A 17,065-nucleotide genomic window follows, 5' to 3' on the forward strand; every position below is an offset into this window, starting at 1 on the left:
TTAAATGGTACTCTCTATTTACAGTAAGCAACAGAAGCATGGAGTACTCCAAACAATTACATAATTATTAAAATAGCTCATGGTTTTTCAAAAGTAGAATCTAGAATATTATGGCCCTTGGGAATATAATTGGTTTCCTAGGTTAAAAAGAAGCTATTTAAAAAAAAAAAAGAAAGATGTATTGCGTTAGAATTTTTAGATATTTTACTTGTAATGAGAAAGAAGAAAATAATTTGGGATGTTACAATTTAGTATAGTATTAAATATTATACAGTGACATGTTACAGTTAACATTTATCAAGAATTCAGAGTGGTCAACGTGGTATGACAATAGGCATTATGGATACACAAAGATATCTTACTAATAGGGAGATACAAAATGAGGGCAGAGAGAGCAAGAGAGAAATGAGGGTGGAGTGCAGTTAATCAGAGAAGTAGCAGGACAGGGAAGGCTGAGAGAATGAAGGGAAGCCGTCCAGTTAGGGAGAAGAGCACACACAAACGTCGTAGGATGAAAATTAGCACATGCCACATGCATAGAACAAAAACCAAGTTTGCTTGGAAGGAAGAAAGATGATGAATCCTGGGCAAGTTCTTTTTCAGACCATATGCCCCTACCTGTATTCTCTGTGCCAATAGTTTTCCTGGAGGAATCTGTGTTATTGGGAATGTACTACAGTGTGTTAAATCCATGAGGTATGGCCAAAACCATTCAAACTAAAGCCAGCTGCAACACCAAACATACCTCCTCTTGTCATCTTCTGTTATGGATTCTTCTGTTCTAAAAGGTCAGAAACATTTGCTATGAGACAGTTGGTTACATAGTCGGGGACTTCATTTTTGGTTGTGAGAAAAAAGGACTACTGAGTTAAAGTCAATTTTATTTCAAGTGTTTCCATCAGACTTAAGCAGAGGAGCAAAACTATTCATCAAGTGTTTCTGTGACAATATTCTGCCTTCACCTCAATCGTTCATACATTAAAACTTGGTAATTTCCTACAAACCAAAATGTGTGAATACAGCAAATGCCAAAATGCACAACTGCCAAATGAAATGGAAAACTGAGGGCAGCTGAAATTGGAAAGAAGCCTGAGTTATCGTCGTGTGTGTACCACCTACTCCCTGTGTGACAGACAGGCTGTGGGCGAGCTGCCAGCCTGTGTCTCATTTGTAAAATAAGCTGGTTGACCAGATGACCCCTCAGGTCTCTTCCAGACCTAATACATGATTTTAGATCTCTTCTGACACTTCAGTGGCACAACTATAGGCACTGAAAGATTTCTTCAGTGCAAAAAGAGTTAATGCCTATTTGATTTATTTTTATCTAAAAACATAAGCCATTTCATACATGATATACTGCAAAGACAGGGAAAATGTTTAAAAGGACACATTTAGAGGGGATCACTACTTTAAAATGCACAGATTCTCTCCTTGCATTAAGATGAATGCAGGCCAGGTGTGGTGGCTCATGCCTGTAATCCCAGCACTTCGGGAGGCCGATACGGGTGGATCACTTGAGGTCAGGAGTTCGAGACCAGCTTGGCCAACATGGTGAAACCCCATCACTACTAAAAATACAAAAATTAGCCACGCATGGTGATGTCTGTAGTCCCAGCTACTCAGGAGGCTGAGGCACAGGAATCTTTGAACCCGGGAGGCGGAGGTTGCAGTGAGCAGAGATCACGCCATTACACTCCAGCTTGGGTAACAGAGGGATACCTGGTCTCAAAAAAAAAAAAAAAAGAAAAAAGAAAAAAAAAAAAGGAGTCCATATTCTACCAGAATTCCTTGGCATATTTCTAAGAGAATCAGGACACTTTCCTTGAAGCACTAGTTGGCACACATAAGTTGCTTTTCTGAAAGAAAAAAAATTCAACAAGATTCCAATGTATCTGGCTGAATTCAAATTGTAATGTTAAGGGGCTTCAGTTGAGAAAAAAGCAGACTGCAAACATCTAAACGTCATTGACTCTTCTGATTCAGAGACTGTCTTAACTCTGATTTTACCCACTTAAAAGTTGTGATATTTCAAATGTGACTATACATGTGCATGAGATTTTTGCTTTATTGGAACAGCAAGTCCAAGTCTATAAAGAAGGAAAGTGCAGATTTAACAATTATCTGGTGAACGCTGGCCGTGAACAGCTAATACTGCAAGAGAGTACAAAATCCATCTTGAGACCGAATTCACCCAAACTGAGCATATAACCTAAATGCACCAGATGGTTATCAGCTTCATTCACCTCTTGTTCATGCTGGATCGTTTTTTAATTCGAAAGTGTCAAAGTTGTACTAATGGTGTTATGCTTATTGATGTGGTATAAGAAAGTGTTGTTCACTACTTTTAATTAAAATGGATTTATAATCCTTTAGTATAGATAATGGAGAAATGATGAGGACAAACTTGTTCAAGATAAGTTCTGATAAGAACTGTTAACTTTGCTCCTGAGTGATTAACTTTCTCATGAGATCACATGAACCTGTGTGTAACTGGTCGTTTATGCCACACATTTCCTGCCACAACTATTCTTTTCACATCCATTTACAAATTTGTTTATTTTAATTCTTTCCCCTTTTGCTTAACTGTGCTTAAGGATATATTCAAGGTTTTAAAATATATTTTCACTTTCCCAAATGTAGGAAAATAGTCATTTACTTTCTCCTGTGAAATTATTCAATATCTTAAAACTCAATCTGTGTTCTCCGTTATAAAATTAATCAACAACCTTACACGTATAACTGGCAGGAAAGGATAATGTAGTTGCCATATTTATTTGACAATAAATTAAGCTTCAGATATAGTGCCAAATCTTAAAAAATACCACCTATAAAGCCTTATAAGATATCCACTCTTTTTTTATTTTTATTTTTTTGAGATGGAGTCTTGCTCTGTCGCCAGGCTGGAGTGCAGTGGTGCAATCTTGGCTCACTGCAACCTCTGACTCCCTGGTTCAAGCGATTTTCCTCCCTCAGCCTCCCAAGTAGCTGGAATTCCAGGCACGTGCCACCACACCCAGCTAATTTTTGTATTTTTAGTAGAGACAGGGTTTCACCATGTTGGCCAGGCTGGTCTTGACTCCTGACCTCGTGATCTGTGCACCTTGGCCTCCCAAAGTGCTGGGAATACCAGCATGAGCCACCGCGCCCGGCCAGACGTCTACTCTTTTAAACCTTCCACTGAGTTGTAAAGCCTGCCTTTGCATATACACTTCCATGTATAAGACTGTCACTTCATCCATTCCTTCCACAAACAGTTATTCTACAACACTAGGACTAGAGACCAGGACTCCATGGGTACAATGATGTCATTCATGAGTCCCTCCTGTGTGTCAGGCACAGTGCAGGGCACTGCACGTGCATCCATGCTATTCCTCACAACAGCTCTGAGAGCCTGGGCCTGAGGAACCAGGTACAGAAAGCCATGTAATTCATAAACATACAAGACTAACAAGTATGACCAACATCCATACCCCATCCACCTGGCACCAAAGCCATGCTCCATATTCTGATTCACCACTCTCCTTCTCAGGTAGAAAGACGGAAAAGTCAAAAACACTTCCTGTGAAAGACGAACATAGTGGCTTCTCCTAAAGTGGGCAATTCACCTCCATACTGCTTTTGCAAAAGCTTTGACCATCACTCCATCTCTCAACCTGATTGTGTAACTATACTTGGCACTTTGCTAATTCTATTATATTAGTTCATTTAATCCTCATACAATCTTGCAAGGCCAGTACTGCTCACATTTTAAAAATGAAAAACTGAGTAGCATGATCGAAGTTACGAAGCTAAGTCATAGAGCCAGAATTCAAACCCAGATTTGTGTGATCCTAATTCCTGCTTCATGCACTGTGGGCCCATGCTAATTTGCATTAGAGAAACATGCACCTTCCTATAGCTGGAGCTCTCCAATTTGTATCATCCCACTCAAGAAAAGTCGGAAATGAGATGGTAGAAGACTCCTAGCCTGTTTCATCAGCATGAGAAACAACCTCTGACAGCTGCCAGGAACCATCAATCTTTGCAGATCTTGTCAAATTGCCACATAAGTCATTTTTATGCAGGTACAAAGGTTGTCCTGACGAGCAGTTACATTAGAATCTATTCAACTGGACAACCAGGTCCAGACTAAGGTTAAATCAGAAAGTGGTGGTTGGTCTAAACCAACTCTTCTTGTGGAAGGATAGGTCCAAGCCATTGTGTTGAGCTGCCTGGAGAGAGAACCAAATGCTGTCCAGCCAGTGTTCAAGGGGACACGGGCATCCTACCTGCTGGGGTGGCGTGGTCCTGCCCCAACTGCACAAGCTTTAGCATAAGGGAAAAAATGGGTCAATACACAGCAACAAAGACACCGGGTAAAAGGAAAGCCCGGACATGTTAAGCCAAACTCCTGACAGGCCAATGCAATTGCCTCAGGTTATTAGGCTTTTAGGCTCCATAGTCTAAAAAGTCTAAAAAGCACACCTTCTGGTGTGGGGGACTCATTTCAATAAAGGTCATTTCTTGGTAAGAGAAGTGGACATTATCCTCTGGCCATTCAAAATTGGGATGCTAAATTTATTTTATCACTCAACACTTTTACAAGAAACTTAAAGTCTTTGGGATTTGAATCCTTGTTCTCAAGTTCTCAAGTTTTGAATAATGCCCTGGCTATCCAAACATAGGGGGTGCCCCATATGGAAACCATTTTAAGAAATCAACATACCTTTTTCCCCCCCACAAAACTCCTTATTTTGAAAGATTTTACCTGCCTTAATAATTTCAGCCTGGGCAACATGGCAAGACTTCGTCTCTACTAAGAACACAGAAAATAAAATAAAATTAGCCAGGTGTGGTGGTATGCGCCTGTGGTCCCAGCTATAGGAGGTGGCGGTGGAAGGATCACAAGAGCCTCCCTCTTGTGAGTGAAAAAGGTACATTGATTTCTTAAAATGATCTACAGCGCAGGTGCAGTGGCTCACACCTTTAATCCCAGCACTTTGGGAGGCTGAGGCGGGCGGATCACCTGAGGTCAGGAGTTCGAGACCAGCTTGGCCAACATGGTGAAACCCCGTCTCTACCAAAAATACAAAAATTAATTGGGCATGGTGACGTGTGCCTGTAATTTTAGCTACTCGGGAGGCTGAGACAGGAGAATCACTTGAACCTGGGAGCCAGAGGTTGCAGTGAGCCTAGATTGCGCCATTGCACTCCAGGCTGGGCGATAGAGAGAGACTCAGTCTCAAAATAAATAAATAAATAAATAAAGATCTATCTAAGATGAGGCAGCCCAGATATTCACCTGAGCATGGGAGACAGTGGTTGCAGTGAGCTGAGATCATGCTACTGCACTCCAGCCCGGGTGAAAGAACAAGGCCCCATCTCAAAAAATAGTAATTATAATAATTCACTTGTCAATATTTTCTTAGACACTTAAGTGCCAAAAGGAGCTTCTGATGGGCATGGGATAACTGAGGTGCCCACAGGTAGCTTATGTCATTCAAATCAAAGGCAAATACATTTTACATTTACAGGTACACATCACTGTAGGCACACGTAGATTTCTGTTAGGTTTCAGAAGTTATAAAAATAGTGTCTGCTCCTTCCTCAGCTCTGAGGATCCAGAATGTCTTGCTGGAAATGGTCACACTCAGGCCAGAACATCCACAGCCACGTAAGCTCCTGGATGAGCCACTCCGTTCTTCACCAAGGATGCGATTATTTTCTTTTCTGGTCACTAAGTTGACCAGAAACTCCAGTTGTAGGGCAGTAACCACTGCATGGTCTACAGCTGTGATTGCTGATGGACTACAAAATTTGTCCCCCAAACCAGAGAAAGAAACGGGGAGGGAGAGCAGAACACAAAGCCACACCCTCCCCAGCCTTGTGAAAACAGCAGCCACGGATAGGGCCCAGAAGGTCCTCAGAAGGAGGCAGCAAGGCCCTAGTCTCTGCAGTCAGTCCTAATGCAGATCAGTAAGAGCAAGGAATGAGATGACTTCACCCTCTAGAATCTTCCCACAGAGAGCAGGGCCTGGAGATTGAATTATTCTGTGCTGGAGGAGATAAGCAAAGTGAAGACGAGGCCAGTCCACGGTGGCTGAAACTAGAAAAGAGGTCAAGCTGTGCTGCTGCACTCGATCACACTCTTTGGGAGTTAATTGGTCCAAATATCTCTACAAACTCAGTTTAAACATAATCTTTCTCCCTCAGAAAAGGAGCAAGTGGACAAACAGCAACCAGGATAAATCGCTCATGGTATGATCGTAATTTTTTTTTTTTTCTGGAGAAGGAGTCTAGCTCTGTTGCCCCGACAGGAGTGCAGTGGCGCGATCTTAGCTCACGGCAACCTCTGCCTCCCAGGTTCAAGTGATTCTCCTACCTCAGCCTCCCAAGTACCTGGGACTATTGGCACACACCACCACGCCCGACTGATTTTTGTATTTTTAGTAGAGATGGGATCTCACCATGTTGGCCAGGCTGGTCTTGAACTCCTCACCCCAAGAGATCCACCCGCCTTGGCCTCCCAAAGTGCTGAGATTACAGGTGTGAGCCACTGCACCCAGCCAGTAGTAATCCACTTCTAAATAATAGCCTCCTGGGGTGGACGGCATAATTCAGGAAGCAATGCCCAGACACCCACAAGCCAATGCACTAAACAATGGAAAATGAGAGAGAGGCAACTTGGGGACAACAAGAGTACCCCTTAATCTGGTCAACTTAGTGACCAGAAATGGGGAAGAAACCTTGAAAATAAGGCTTATACCAAGAGAACCAAAATGCAGAATTAGAGGAGATAAGGGATCAGGTGCCATAAACCAAATCACCTAAAAACAAAAAGTAAAAGGTGAATTCTACCAGTTTCCCTCCCACTTCTTCTGGCCTGGCCCCAAGAATTGAGGCTTCTCAGGACTTCTCCAATTTCACAACCATGGAGTCAAACGTTGGTGCCAATGCAGGGGAAGAGAAACTAGCCCAAAGTACCAAGGGATCAAGGGTAATCTGGAAACAAGCACATGACACATCAAGACAAATACTGCTCTTGCTAGGGGACCTGTGCTAGACATTAAGTCCATTAGAGAAGTGAAAGGGGAAGGAAGACCCAAGGGAAGGGACTGGAACCAAGGGCTGGGGTTTGGTCGAAACAACATCTGCTTTACATCTGTGCCCAGAGTCAATCTTAGAAGGAAGACTGACTTCTGGAGTCCAAAGAGTGCTGGAGGAAGCCAGTACTAAAGGATTTACATTAATTTACTGAGCAGTGATTCCATGTTCTAGTTACACACGAGCCACTACTCTGAAGAATAAACTTGTATAGTAAGCTCGTTTTTCCAGGGTAAGCATGACTGAAAACCTATTGGTAAATTGCTTTCTCTGGTATCAAGACAATGTTGTTTCTCATCATCTGTATCATTTGAAAAATTTGTGGAAAGTAGCCGGGCGCGGTGGCTCAAGCCTGTAATCCCAGCACTTTGGGAGGCCGAGACGGGCGGATCACAAGGTCAGGAGATCGAGACCATCCTGGCTAACACGGTGAAACCCCGTCTCTACTAAAAAATACAAAAAACTAGCCGGGCAAGGTGGCGGGCGCCTGTATTCCCAGCTACTCCGGAGGCTGAGGCAGGAGAATGGCGTGAACCCGGGAGGCGGAGCTTGCAGTGAGCTGAGATCCGGCCACTGCACTCCAGCCTGGGCGACAGAGCGAGACTCCATCTCAAAAAAAAAAAAAAAAAAGAAAAAAAAAAAGAAAGAAAAATTTGTGGAAAGCAATGCAACATTTGAAAAAACATAAGAGCGAAATATTTTTTAATCATAACCTCAAATACCATCTTATCAGGAAAACCCTGTATTTATTTATTTTTTATTATTGTTTTGTTCTTTTCTGAGACAGGGTCTTGCTCTGTAGCCTAGGCTGGATAGCAGTGGCACAATCACAGCTCACTGCAGCCTCAACCTCTCAGGCTCAAGCAATGCTCCCACCTCAGCCTCCCTAGTAGCCGGGACCACGGGCGCACACCCCGCACCTGGCTAACGTATATTTTCTTGTACTATGTTGCCTACACTGGTCTCGAATTCCTCAGCTCAAGTGATTCTCCCACCTTAGCCTCCTGAGTGGCCGGGACTACAAGCACACACCACCACGCCTAGCTATAAGACCTTTTAAACCACGAGAACGTTCCCTAAGAACCACAGAACCATGTATTCACCAATTTGGACCAGGTTTAATAAATTCACTGAGCCCAGCACAGTGGCTTACATCTGTAATCTCAGCACTTCAGGCAGCCGAGGCAGACAGATATCTTGAGCCCAGGAGTTCAAGATCAGCTGGGGCAAAAAAGGGAGACCCTGTCTCTTCAAAAAATACAAAATAAAGTAGCCAGGCATGCTGGCTTGCACCTGTAGTCCCAGCTACTCAGGAGGCTGAAATGGGAAGACTGCCTGAGCCCGGGAGGTTGAAGTTACAGTGAGTCATGATCGCACCACTGCACTCCAGCCTGGGCAACAGAGCAAGTCTCTCTCTCTTTCTCTCTCTCTCTCTCTCTTTCTCCCTTTTTCTCTCTCTCTCTCTCCCCTTTTCTCTCTCTCTCTCTCTCTCTCTCCCCCCTTTTCTCTCTCTCTCTCTCTTTCTCCCCTTTTCTCTCTCTCTCTCTCCCCTTTTCTCTCTCTCTCTCTCTCTCTCTCCCCTTTTCTCTCTCTCTCTCTCCCTTTCTCTCTCTCTCTCTCTCTCTCACACACACACACAGAAAATACATTGGGCATTCAATTAAAATCAGGTCTTTTGTTAGCAAAAAATGTAGCTTCTTTTATCAAAGAACAGGTGATCAAGGAGAAAGAATGAGTCGAGGATCAAGCCACCCGTTGAGTATCATAATCATCTCCTAGCCTAAGGTCACACACTTACAGTACTCTGATTCAGACTTTCACCCACAGCGTTAATAAAATTGTTTGCAGAAACAAGTGTTATTCAAGGTGGACCCCGTAACTCATATTCTCCCCACTTTCAATGTCTTTTGGGATTGTTGAAAAGATAAATCCTCAGTTGATGGTTTAAATACGACTCACTCTTGTAGAGTAAGATACTGTTTAGTCATATGTACCTTAGCAAAGTTGGCTTGACACTTGGCATGCAAGAAAAAGAAAGAAGAAAAGAAATAAAAGCAACTGACCAAAGGCAAGTACTGCAACTCAGATTACAGATGGATAGCTTTGGGTTTCCTCTGTCTGACAGTTTCTATTAATTCCACTTCTAGCTCACTTACTGTGAACTTGCTAAAACCAGGCCGGTGCTCTTCTTACCCTTCTCAGGGTGAATAGCAGTGCTGATCCAGATTCTCTGGGTAGTTATGCACCCTTCTGTTTTACACCAAGGTCACAGACTTTTTCTGAATGAACCAGACACTGAATGTCTCTCTAATGATAAATAAGCTCCACCTTCCTGCAGGCCGGGGTTCTGGAAGGTGGGCTGCCTCCAAAACGACCGTGTCTCTGTGGCTGCTCTTTGGGGTGGGTGGGCTTTCACCTACCTGGCCTTTTTTTTAATTAATGTATTTTTTGCATGCCTATTTAAACCAAATATGTGTATGGAACACCCAAACCTTACAATCATTTTACATTACTATGATTTATCTTATCAATAACTATCACTTTCATTAAGGGAAACCTTATCCAAAGTTAATATATAAAATAGGAATCTCTATCTTTTTCTTAGTAATATGTGGCAGTCAAAATTTTTCATCATTATATTTACGTAGTTTCTGGGTTGTATAAAACAGCTATCCTAAGTGACCTAAAGATTTTAACAGTGAAATAATGGACCCATGTCATGATCAAGGACAAATACAGATGACAAATATTAGGTAGCAGCCAGCCACTCGAAACAGCATCTCCCAAGTCATCCTTGCTACAACTTGCCTGAAAATTCAGAAAGTTCTTACTTCCCTTAGGCTTCTGGAATTAACAAAGTCATGTGGCAAAGAAATGATTTATTTTTTACTTACTCATCAAGAAAAATGTTCTAAATATGTAGCTATTCTTATTAGAGCTGATCTAAAAAGCAAAAAGCAAAAAATAAAAGGCCTGTAGTCTTTTCTTTTTCCATATTTGCAGTGTCACTAAACAGGCTAAACTCATTTTGATTCGTAAACAGTAAAAATTGAATATGGAAACCCTGGAGACCATGGTTTTCCCAATCTGTTTCCAGTTACCATTCATGATAACCTTCTGGAAGAGGTTTATTAATTGATTGTGTTTACTTCCATCTACACTACAATTCTCCAGATAAAATAAAATTATTTAATTTTCTTTATAACATGTTTTTCATGCTGGTTCCTGCCCCTTGGGGTGGTTTCAATCCATTCTAGCAAACCCTTAATTACACAATGAATTCTGTTTTACCATTGGCTGTTTTGGCCTGTGTTTAATATCATTCATTTCTTCCCAATTTTAAAACTTCTTTGGACAGTTTTCTTTTGATCTCTCTCCCTGGATGAGCCCACTGGCCAATATTAGTCCCTTTCTTTCTTCCAGCGTGTATGGCTGGAGAACATGAGTAACATTCACTTCAAAGGAATGCTTTCAACTTCTCTTTGTCCAGAAGCAAGGGATCAAGAGCTGGACTGCAAATTCCCTGTCCTCTCCGGCTCTCCTCCTCGTTATTCTCTTACTAAGGGGCACACAGTGTTAGGAATTATTTCAGAATTGGTTGTAAAAGCATCATTTGCTATAAGGCAAGGGTGCACGCTTCATCTCCTTACATTAAGAAATTTTGCTTTTCCTTGCTGGCACCACTTTTCTCAAAACCTCAAGAATATGCATCTTGTTCTCACCTATCCCAGCTTCACCTAACAGGAGATGGAGCCAGCATGCTCCTCATCTCCCCACACAGCTCTTACAGGTGGGACCACTTCATTTTCACCCAGAACCTCTCCTCTCTGGAGCCTAAACCCTGCCACAACTGTCCCCAGTGCACCAAAGATTTTGACCCTGACCCAAAGATTTTCCTTCTGAGCACCATTATCTAGGTCAATTTTAAAATCCATGAAAACAGCCAGGCACAGTGGCTCACACGTGTAATCCCAGCACTTTGGGAGGCCGAGGTGGGCAGATCACAAGGTCAGGAGTTCGGGACCAGCCTGGCCAATATGGCAAAATCCTGTCTCTACTAAAAATACAAAAATTAGCCAGGCATGGTGGCACACGCCTGTAGTCCCAGCTACTTGGGAGGCTGAGGCAGGAGACTCACTTGAACCCAGGAGGCGGAGGTTGCAGTGAGCTGAGATAGTGCCACTGCACTCCAGCCTGGGCGACAGAGCAAGACTTTGCCTAAAAAAAAAAAAATTCATGAAAATCACCCATCCAACCTCTCACCTCATATTTTGCTGACTTCCTCTATCCCAACAGCTTCTGTGCTGCTCTGCTAACATACTCCCATGGCTGCTCCATGGAGCTTAGTTCTTCGAACTATTTTACCACATTTTAGAGTAGAAAATCCCACTCCCTAGGGAGAAAAAAAAAAATCTTCCTTTCGACAGTCCCGTCATTCCCAAGAAGCCTGCTTTCTTATTGCATCATCAGTTCCAGTTCATCCATCCCTCCCCGTCCTCCCCATTCATCAGCCCCTTGTGCTTCCCTTTTCCTCTCTCCCTAGCATGCGTCTTGCAGTCAAATATTTCTGCAGCACTTGCTGTTCACCACCTATTCCTCTCCATCCCTGGATGAATCTGTCCATCTGCTTTCTCTCTTCCTGCTCCTATTTCACAGAGTCCTACCTGGGGAAAATCTCATCAGGGCTACCAATGGGAATATATGATTTCTAACCACAGCAAGGCCCTCAATATGCTGGGTCTTCTGCCATCAAGTATTTATGTCACAAGCCCTGCCAAATTTTTTCAACAACATTTTAAACTAATAATTCTAGCTGTCATTCACCAGGGGCAACAAGCGTGATGCCAAGTATTTTCCTAGGATATTAAATATGCTGTATTTGTAATCTGTCCCTCGAGCAGTTACTTCAGCCCTCTGTGCTCCCCATCTCCTCACCTGTAAAATGAAACATCATTATTCTGTCCATCAGATTATCATGGGTATGGAAGGAGATAACGTACAGAAAATGCTGGAAATCAGTGTATGGTGCACAGTCCTCAGTAAAGATTAGCTACTACTGTAAGAATGATGATGATGAAGATGATTACCCTGCACAATTATTACATTATCCCAATTTCACAGATAATTATACTAAGGACACGATGTAACACACCTAGTAAATGGTGAAGGGAATTTTAAACACAGGTCTCTCTGCTTCCAAAATGCGGGCTTTTCCAATGCTACTTCAACCCCATCCTCTTCACCCTCAGAAGACAGCCTCCCCTCCTAGTACATGGATGAGAAAAGATCCCATCAGACACCCTCAGGTCTGTATCTATGAGGGGCAGAGAGGGCCCAGCTGACATGGGTGCATTAGACATGGGAAATTTATAAAGGATCCCAAGAAACTCAACATAAGAGATTCATCATTTCTTTTTTCCAAACGCAAAAACAAAAACAAATTGCCAATGGGTTTTATGTTATTTCATTCCAAAATATTTTTCTTTATATTTGCTACCTTCCATAAAAATAAAATAGCTTTGCCAAGGAAAGAATCTCAATAAAATTCACTGTACATGTTTTAAGTGAAAGAAGTATTTGAATTACATTGTTTACATTGAGTTGCTATAGTTTTTTATTTTCAACAGCAAATATTATATTTGAGTCAACTTATTTAATACTGTTTCTTATTTGAAACATAGTCATAATATTCTTATAAATATTGCTTAAACTTTAAATCAAGACTTTTTTAAGAACACGAAAATTGATCTACAAAGAAAAAATGTTTTCAATTAAATTCCAATTGTTTCTGCTGGCCCACTTACAATTTCTCCCCTTTTTTTGGTAACGGCATCCCAATTTTTCTGTAGAGGATTACCCCCGCTCTTTGGCCATCCGGTTAGGTGGGGGCTAATGATACTGATTGGCTCCAATGGTGAGCACATGACCACAGCCTGGCCAATGAGAACCCCACATTCTCCTGGCCCACTGACTGATTCAGAGATAGGAACACGACCCCAACGGGCCAGGAAAGCCCAGCCCTAGGACTTTTCATCAAACTACAAGGAAAAAGAAGTTGTTTTTTCCACAAGAATTACTAAGCTGATAAGATATAAACTGGTCCTGTTTGTCACCACTTGAGGAAAGCAGCCTAAGAATGAAGACGAAAGCAGAGAAGAGAGTTTCTTCCTGTCGTTTGATCACCTGGATCCAGCTGTGACTACAGCCAAGTCCCTGGAGCTTTTCCACACCACATGCCAATAAATTCCTTTGTGTTTGTTTGTTTAGGCCAGTTTAAACTGGGCTTCTGCCATTTCCTACCAAAAATATCCCAACGCAGCCTATTGGTGCCAAATAGCTGAGAATCTGCCACACTAAAATAAGAACATGGTTGATGTTCGCAGGTTTGTGAAAGCAGCCGAATGTCATTACCTTGAATTCACTTCTTTTTTTGTTTTGTTCAGTGTGTTACTGCACTGTGATTTAATTTGAAAGAGACAGAAAGAGAGGAAAAGAAAGGCTTGTTTTCTGATACACATGTAGGCTTTTCTTATGATGATTAAGTTTCTAGACATTGTCAACCATGCTTTCAAGTTCTGAAGGTGAACCTAGCTAGGTTTTGAGTTCTCTAGCCTGTTGTAGGACCTATGTACATCGTTATTCACTCCACCACCAGAGAAAAACCCACTCCCCAAACTACCATCAGTTTTTTCTTACTCTCCTGGTTCCTGCCTTTTAGCCTACAGCAATATCCATGCCTCCTCCATGCCAAAAAATAATTTTTAAAAAAAGACAAAAGGAAAAACAAACTTCAATACACAAAATCAACCACACTCACAATTGGGCAGAAACAAATAACCAAAAAACACTTGAAGAAAAGTGTAAAATGTTCATAATGATTGTCTCTGGTATTCTAACTGAATTTTTCTCTTAAAAAATACTTTCCTGTACTTTCCAAATTTCCTTGGTATTCTTTTTATAACACAGTATATTTTGAAAATTTGCCTCCTCTTAAAGCCACCAACATCCCTCCATTCCTTACTGTCAAGCAGCATAAAACCAAAGACCCACATCACTCTCTCTACTTCCTCGCACCTGGTTCACTTCCACTTCGACTTGGTTATCATTCACACTGCTCAACTGAAACTACAGTCCCCAGGGTGACCAATGTGGCCATGATGCCACACGCAATGACTTCCCTTCCTCCTTCAGCCCCCATGACCTCTTTGGACTATCAGCCATCTCTTCCCTTGGCTCAAGTTTGACTGCAGCATTATCCTCAGATATGGTAGTTTTTTTTTTTCCCTTCCTTCCCCATTAAGTCATTAAACAAATCTTATCAATTGCATTTTCTAATGCACCTTGTTTGCATCATCTCTTCTTTCCCTCTGCCATCTGACCCTCTTGTAGCCTCACTTCCATTATTCCTCTGTGCCTGCACCCTCCCTCATCCTATGTGTCACACTGCTTTGGGTGTTACTGCCCTAAAACTCAAACATAATCATTTAATTCCTCCACCTTAAAATCTCTATCAGCTCTTGAATGCATAAAAAAAACCAAGCACAATTATTGGCCTTGCACCCAAGGCCCTTCACAAGCCAGGCCTGCCCATCAACCTCATCTTTCACTTCTGCCCAGACTGTACCACAGGCTCCAGGGGATACCACCTGGTTGGCTGTTCTCAGACCTACTGTTTTCTTGCACTCCCATGCCTTTTTTCATGCTTGTCCTCTGCCCTGGGTTGCCATTTTTCCCCTTTTCTGTATGACTCTTGTTCATCCTTCAATTCCAAGACTAGCATTAAATTCTGAATATTGGAATAATTAGCACTTACCACACTGTATTTTGGTCCCTAGTAGACAGTGACCTACTTCAGGACAGATACATCATTTTATTTGTTATTATATACTGACTTCTCACCTATGGAAAGCAGCAAATAAATAAGAAAAAGGAGTAGTAGTAAAAATTGCAGACCTTTCCTAGAGAATTGATTTTTTTTAATATATAGTATTTCTGGCTTCCAAAAATAACTACCATTTTCCCACAAAGACTTTTCTGTGGTCTGCATAATATTGTGTTTCCCCTTTTCAAAGTTCTTTACTCTCAATACTTATTCTATTACTTTGGCCAGTTCTTCTGGTTTGGGATCAGTCTGTTTAGATTTTTAAAAAATTTAATGTGCATAACAAAAAAATTAAGTCATCTTAATTTCTTAGCTTGTCATTCATTCATGGCATCACCTAATACTATAGTCAAGATTTATAAATCTATAGCTTCTAGTTAAAAAATTGAACATGTTTGAATATATCTTTTGTGTAAGGAAAAATAATATTATAATGTTCTTTAACTTTTTCCAGTTAAATTGACTGCATTTGTTTTTAAAAGGTCATTTATTTAATAAATTATTTTATTTTAAAGTTATAGGACATAGAATGAGGTACAGTCATAGAAAACCTAAATCTGAAGAATTTAGGATTTTAAATAGTGAAATAGTTAAGTAGTTACATGGCATCTCACATCCTGGAACAGTTAATTCTGTTGACAAAATCATCACTAAATTTTATTAGAAAAAGAAAGATGTCATGAAATCACTCCGTCCTTGAAGAGCAATGATGGAACTGATTCAACAACTATTTATTCAACACAAACTATGATCAAAGCATGACATGAATAACTCTAGAGCACAATAAAATAAGGCATTTCCCCACTCTCAATCCCCAAGGGAGAAAAGACAAGAATGTGAAGAACTACGATATAAACGCAACACAATGCCTCACAAGAAAGGTCCAAAATGCTGTGAAGGTTCTGAGGAGAAAGACATGCTATGCAGCTGAGAGAGCCAGGAAATACTTCTCACGAAGAATAACACACAATCCCTGCAGAACAGATGGCATTTCTATAAACAGAAAGGGAAAGGGCCATTTCAGGCAGTGGGCACAGTAAAACAAAACACAATGACAGGAGCAAGAAGCATGAGGTCGCAGGAGCCCCTGAGAACAGTGGCCTGGAGCAGCTCTGCACAGCCCTCCTGGCCCTGGGCTCTGCTCGCTCCCCACTGCAGGATCTCCTCCCACGCCATGCGAGCCAGTCAGTTTGAGGCTAAAACATAAATGCTCTTCCTATTCCTAATAAATCCTGGGTTCAGTCCAGAGGACGATGGGAATAATTGAAAGGTTTTGAGCAGAGGTCCTACACAAGTGCAGGGCAGTGCTTGAGGAAAATTAATGTGGCCACACATATAGAAACTAAAGGGAGAGACTGAAGGAGAGACCGAAATATTGCAATAATAGGAATACGGTCAGGGTGCAGAACTCGCTGTTGCTAAATGTTTGGGTAATAAACTCCAACACGGCAACCAGGAGCTAGAAGCCATCGACTACTGCTTCCTTTGTATCTAAAGTCCTAATTTTAAAAATGCATATTCAAATATTTAATTCCCAGAAAGCTTTACAATCCCATTCTCATCTTCTCTAAATTCTTTGTAGTAAGAAATAAAGTCTGACTCTTTTTTTTTCTTTTTTCTGAGACAGAGTCTGGCTCTGTCACCCAGCCTGGAGTACAGTGGTGTGATCTCGGCTGATTGCAACCTCCACCTTCCCAGTTCAAGCAATTCTCCTGCCTCAGCCTCCCAAGTAGCTGGGATTACAGAGGCCCGCCACCCCGCCTGGCTAATTTTTTGTATTTTTAGTAGAGATAGTAGAGACAGGGTTTCACCATGTTGGCCAGGCTGGTCTTGAACTCCTGACCTCAAGTGATCCACCCACCTCGGCCTCCCAAAGTGCTCAGATTACAGGTGTGCACCACTGCACCTGGCCCTATCTTTGATATTTGACCATGGACAGCTTTTGAGCCCCACCACTCCCCTTTTGCCCCACATCGATGTAAGCCAATAAGAAAGTGGGGGCAATTCTTCCCTGTGCCAGCAGGAAGATCAAACCTCTGCCCATTCATAAGTAGCCTCAGCCCAGCCCATTCTCCAACCAAAATAAAAACCAGACCCATT

At 41.9% G+C, this 17,065-nt stretch overlaps 1 protein-coding gene across 2 annotated transcripts in view; it reads right to left on the reverse strand.

Annotated features, from left to right (window-relative positions):
- Nucleotides 1–17,065, reverse strand: part of C10H12orf75 (chromosome 10 C12orf75 homolog) — a 41,366-nt gene that overhangs the window by 4,452 nt on the left and 19,849 nt on the right. For both annotated transcript variants that reach the window (XM_011768986.2, XM_071071199.1), the window contains exon 3: nucleotides 746–781. In XM_011768986.2, coding sequence (XP_011767288.1) covers nucleotides 746–781 — 36 coding nt within the window. The remainder of the gene's footprint in view (nucleotides 1–745; nucleotides 782–17,065) is intronic.

Source organism: Macaca nemestrina, chromosome 10 (assembly GCF_043159975.1).
Source record: "Macaca nemestrina isolate mMacNem1 chromosome 10, mMacNem.hap1, whole genome shotgun sequence".
NCBI classification, from domain to species: Eukaryota; Metazoa; Chordata; class Mammalia; order Primates; family Cercopithecidae; genus Macaca; species Macaca nemestrina.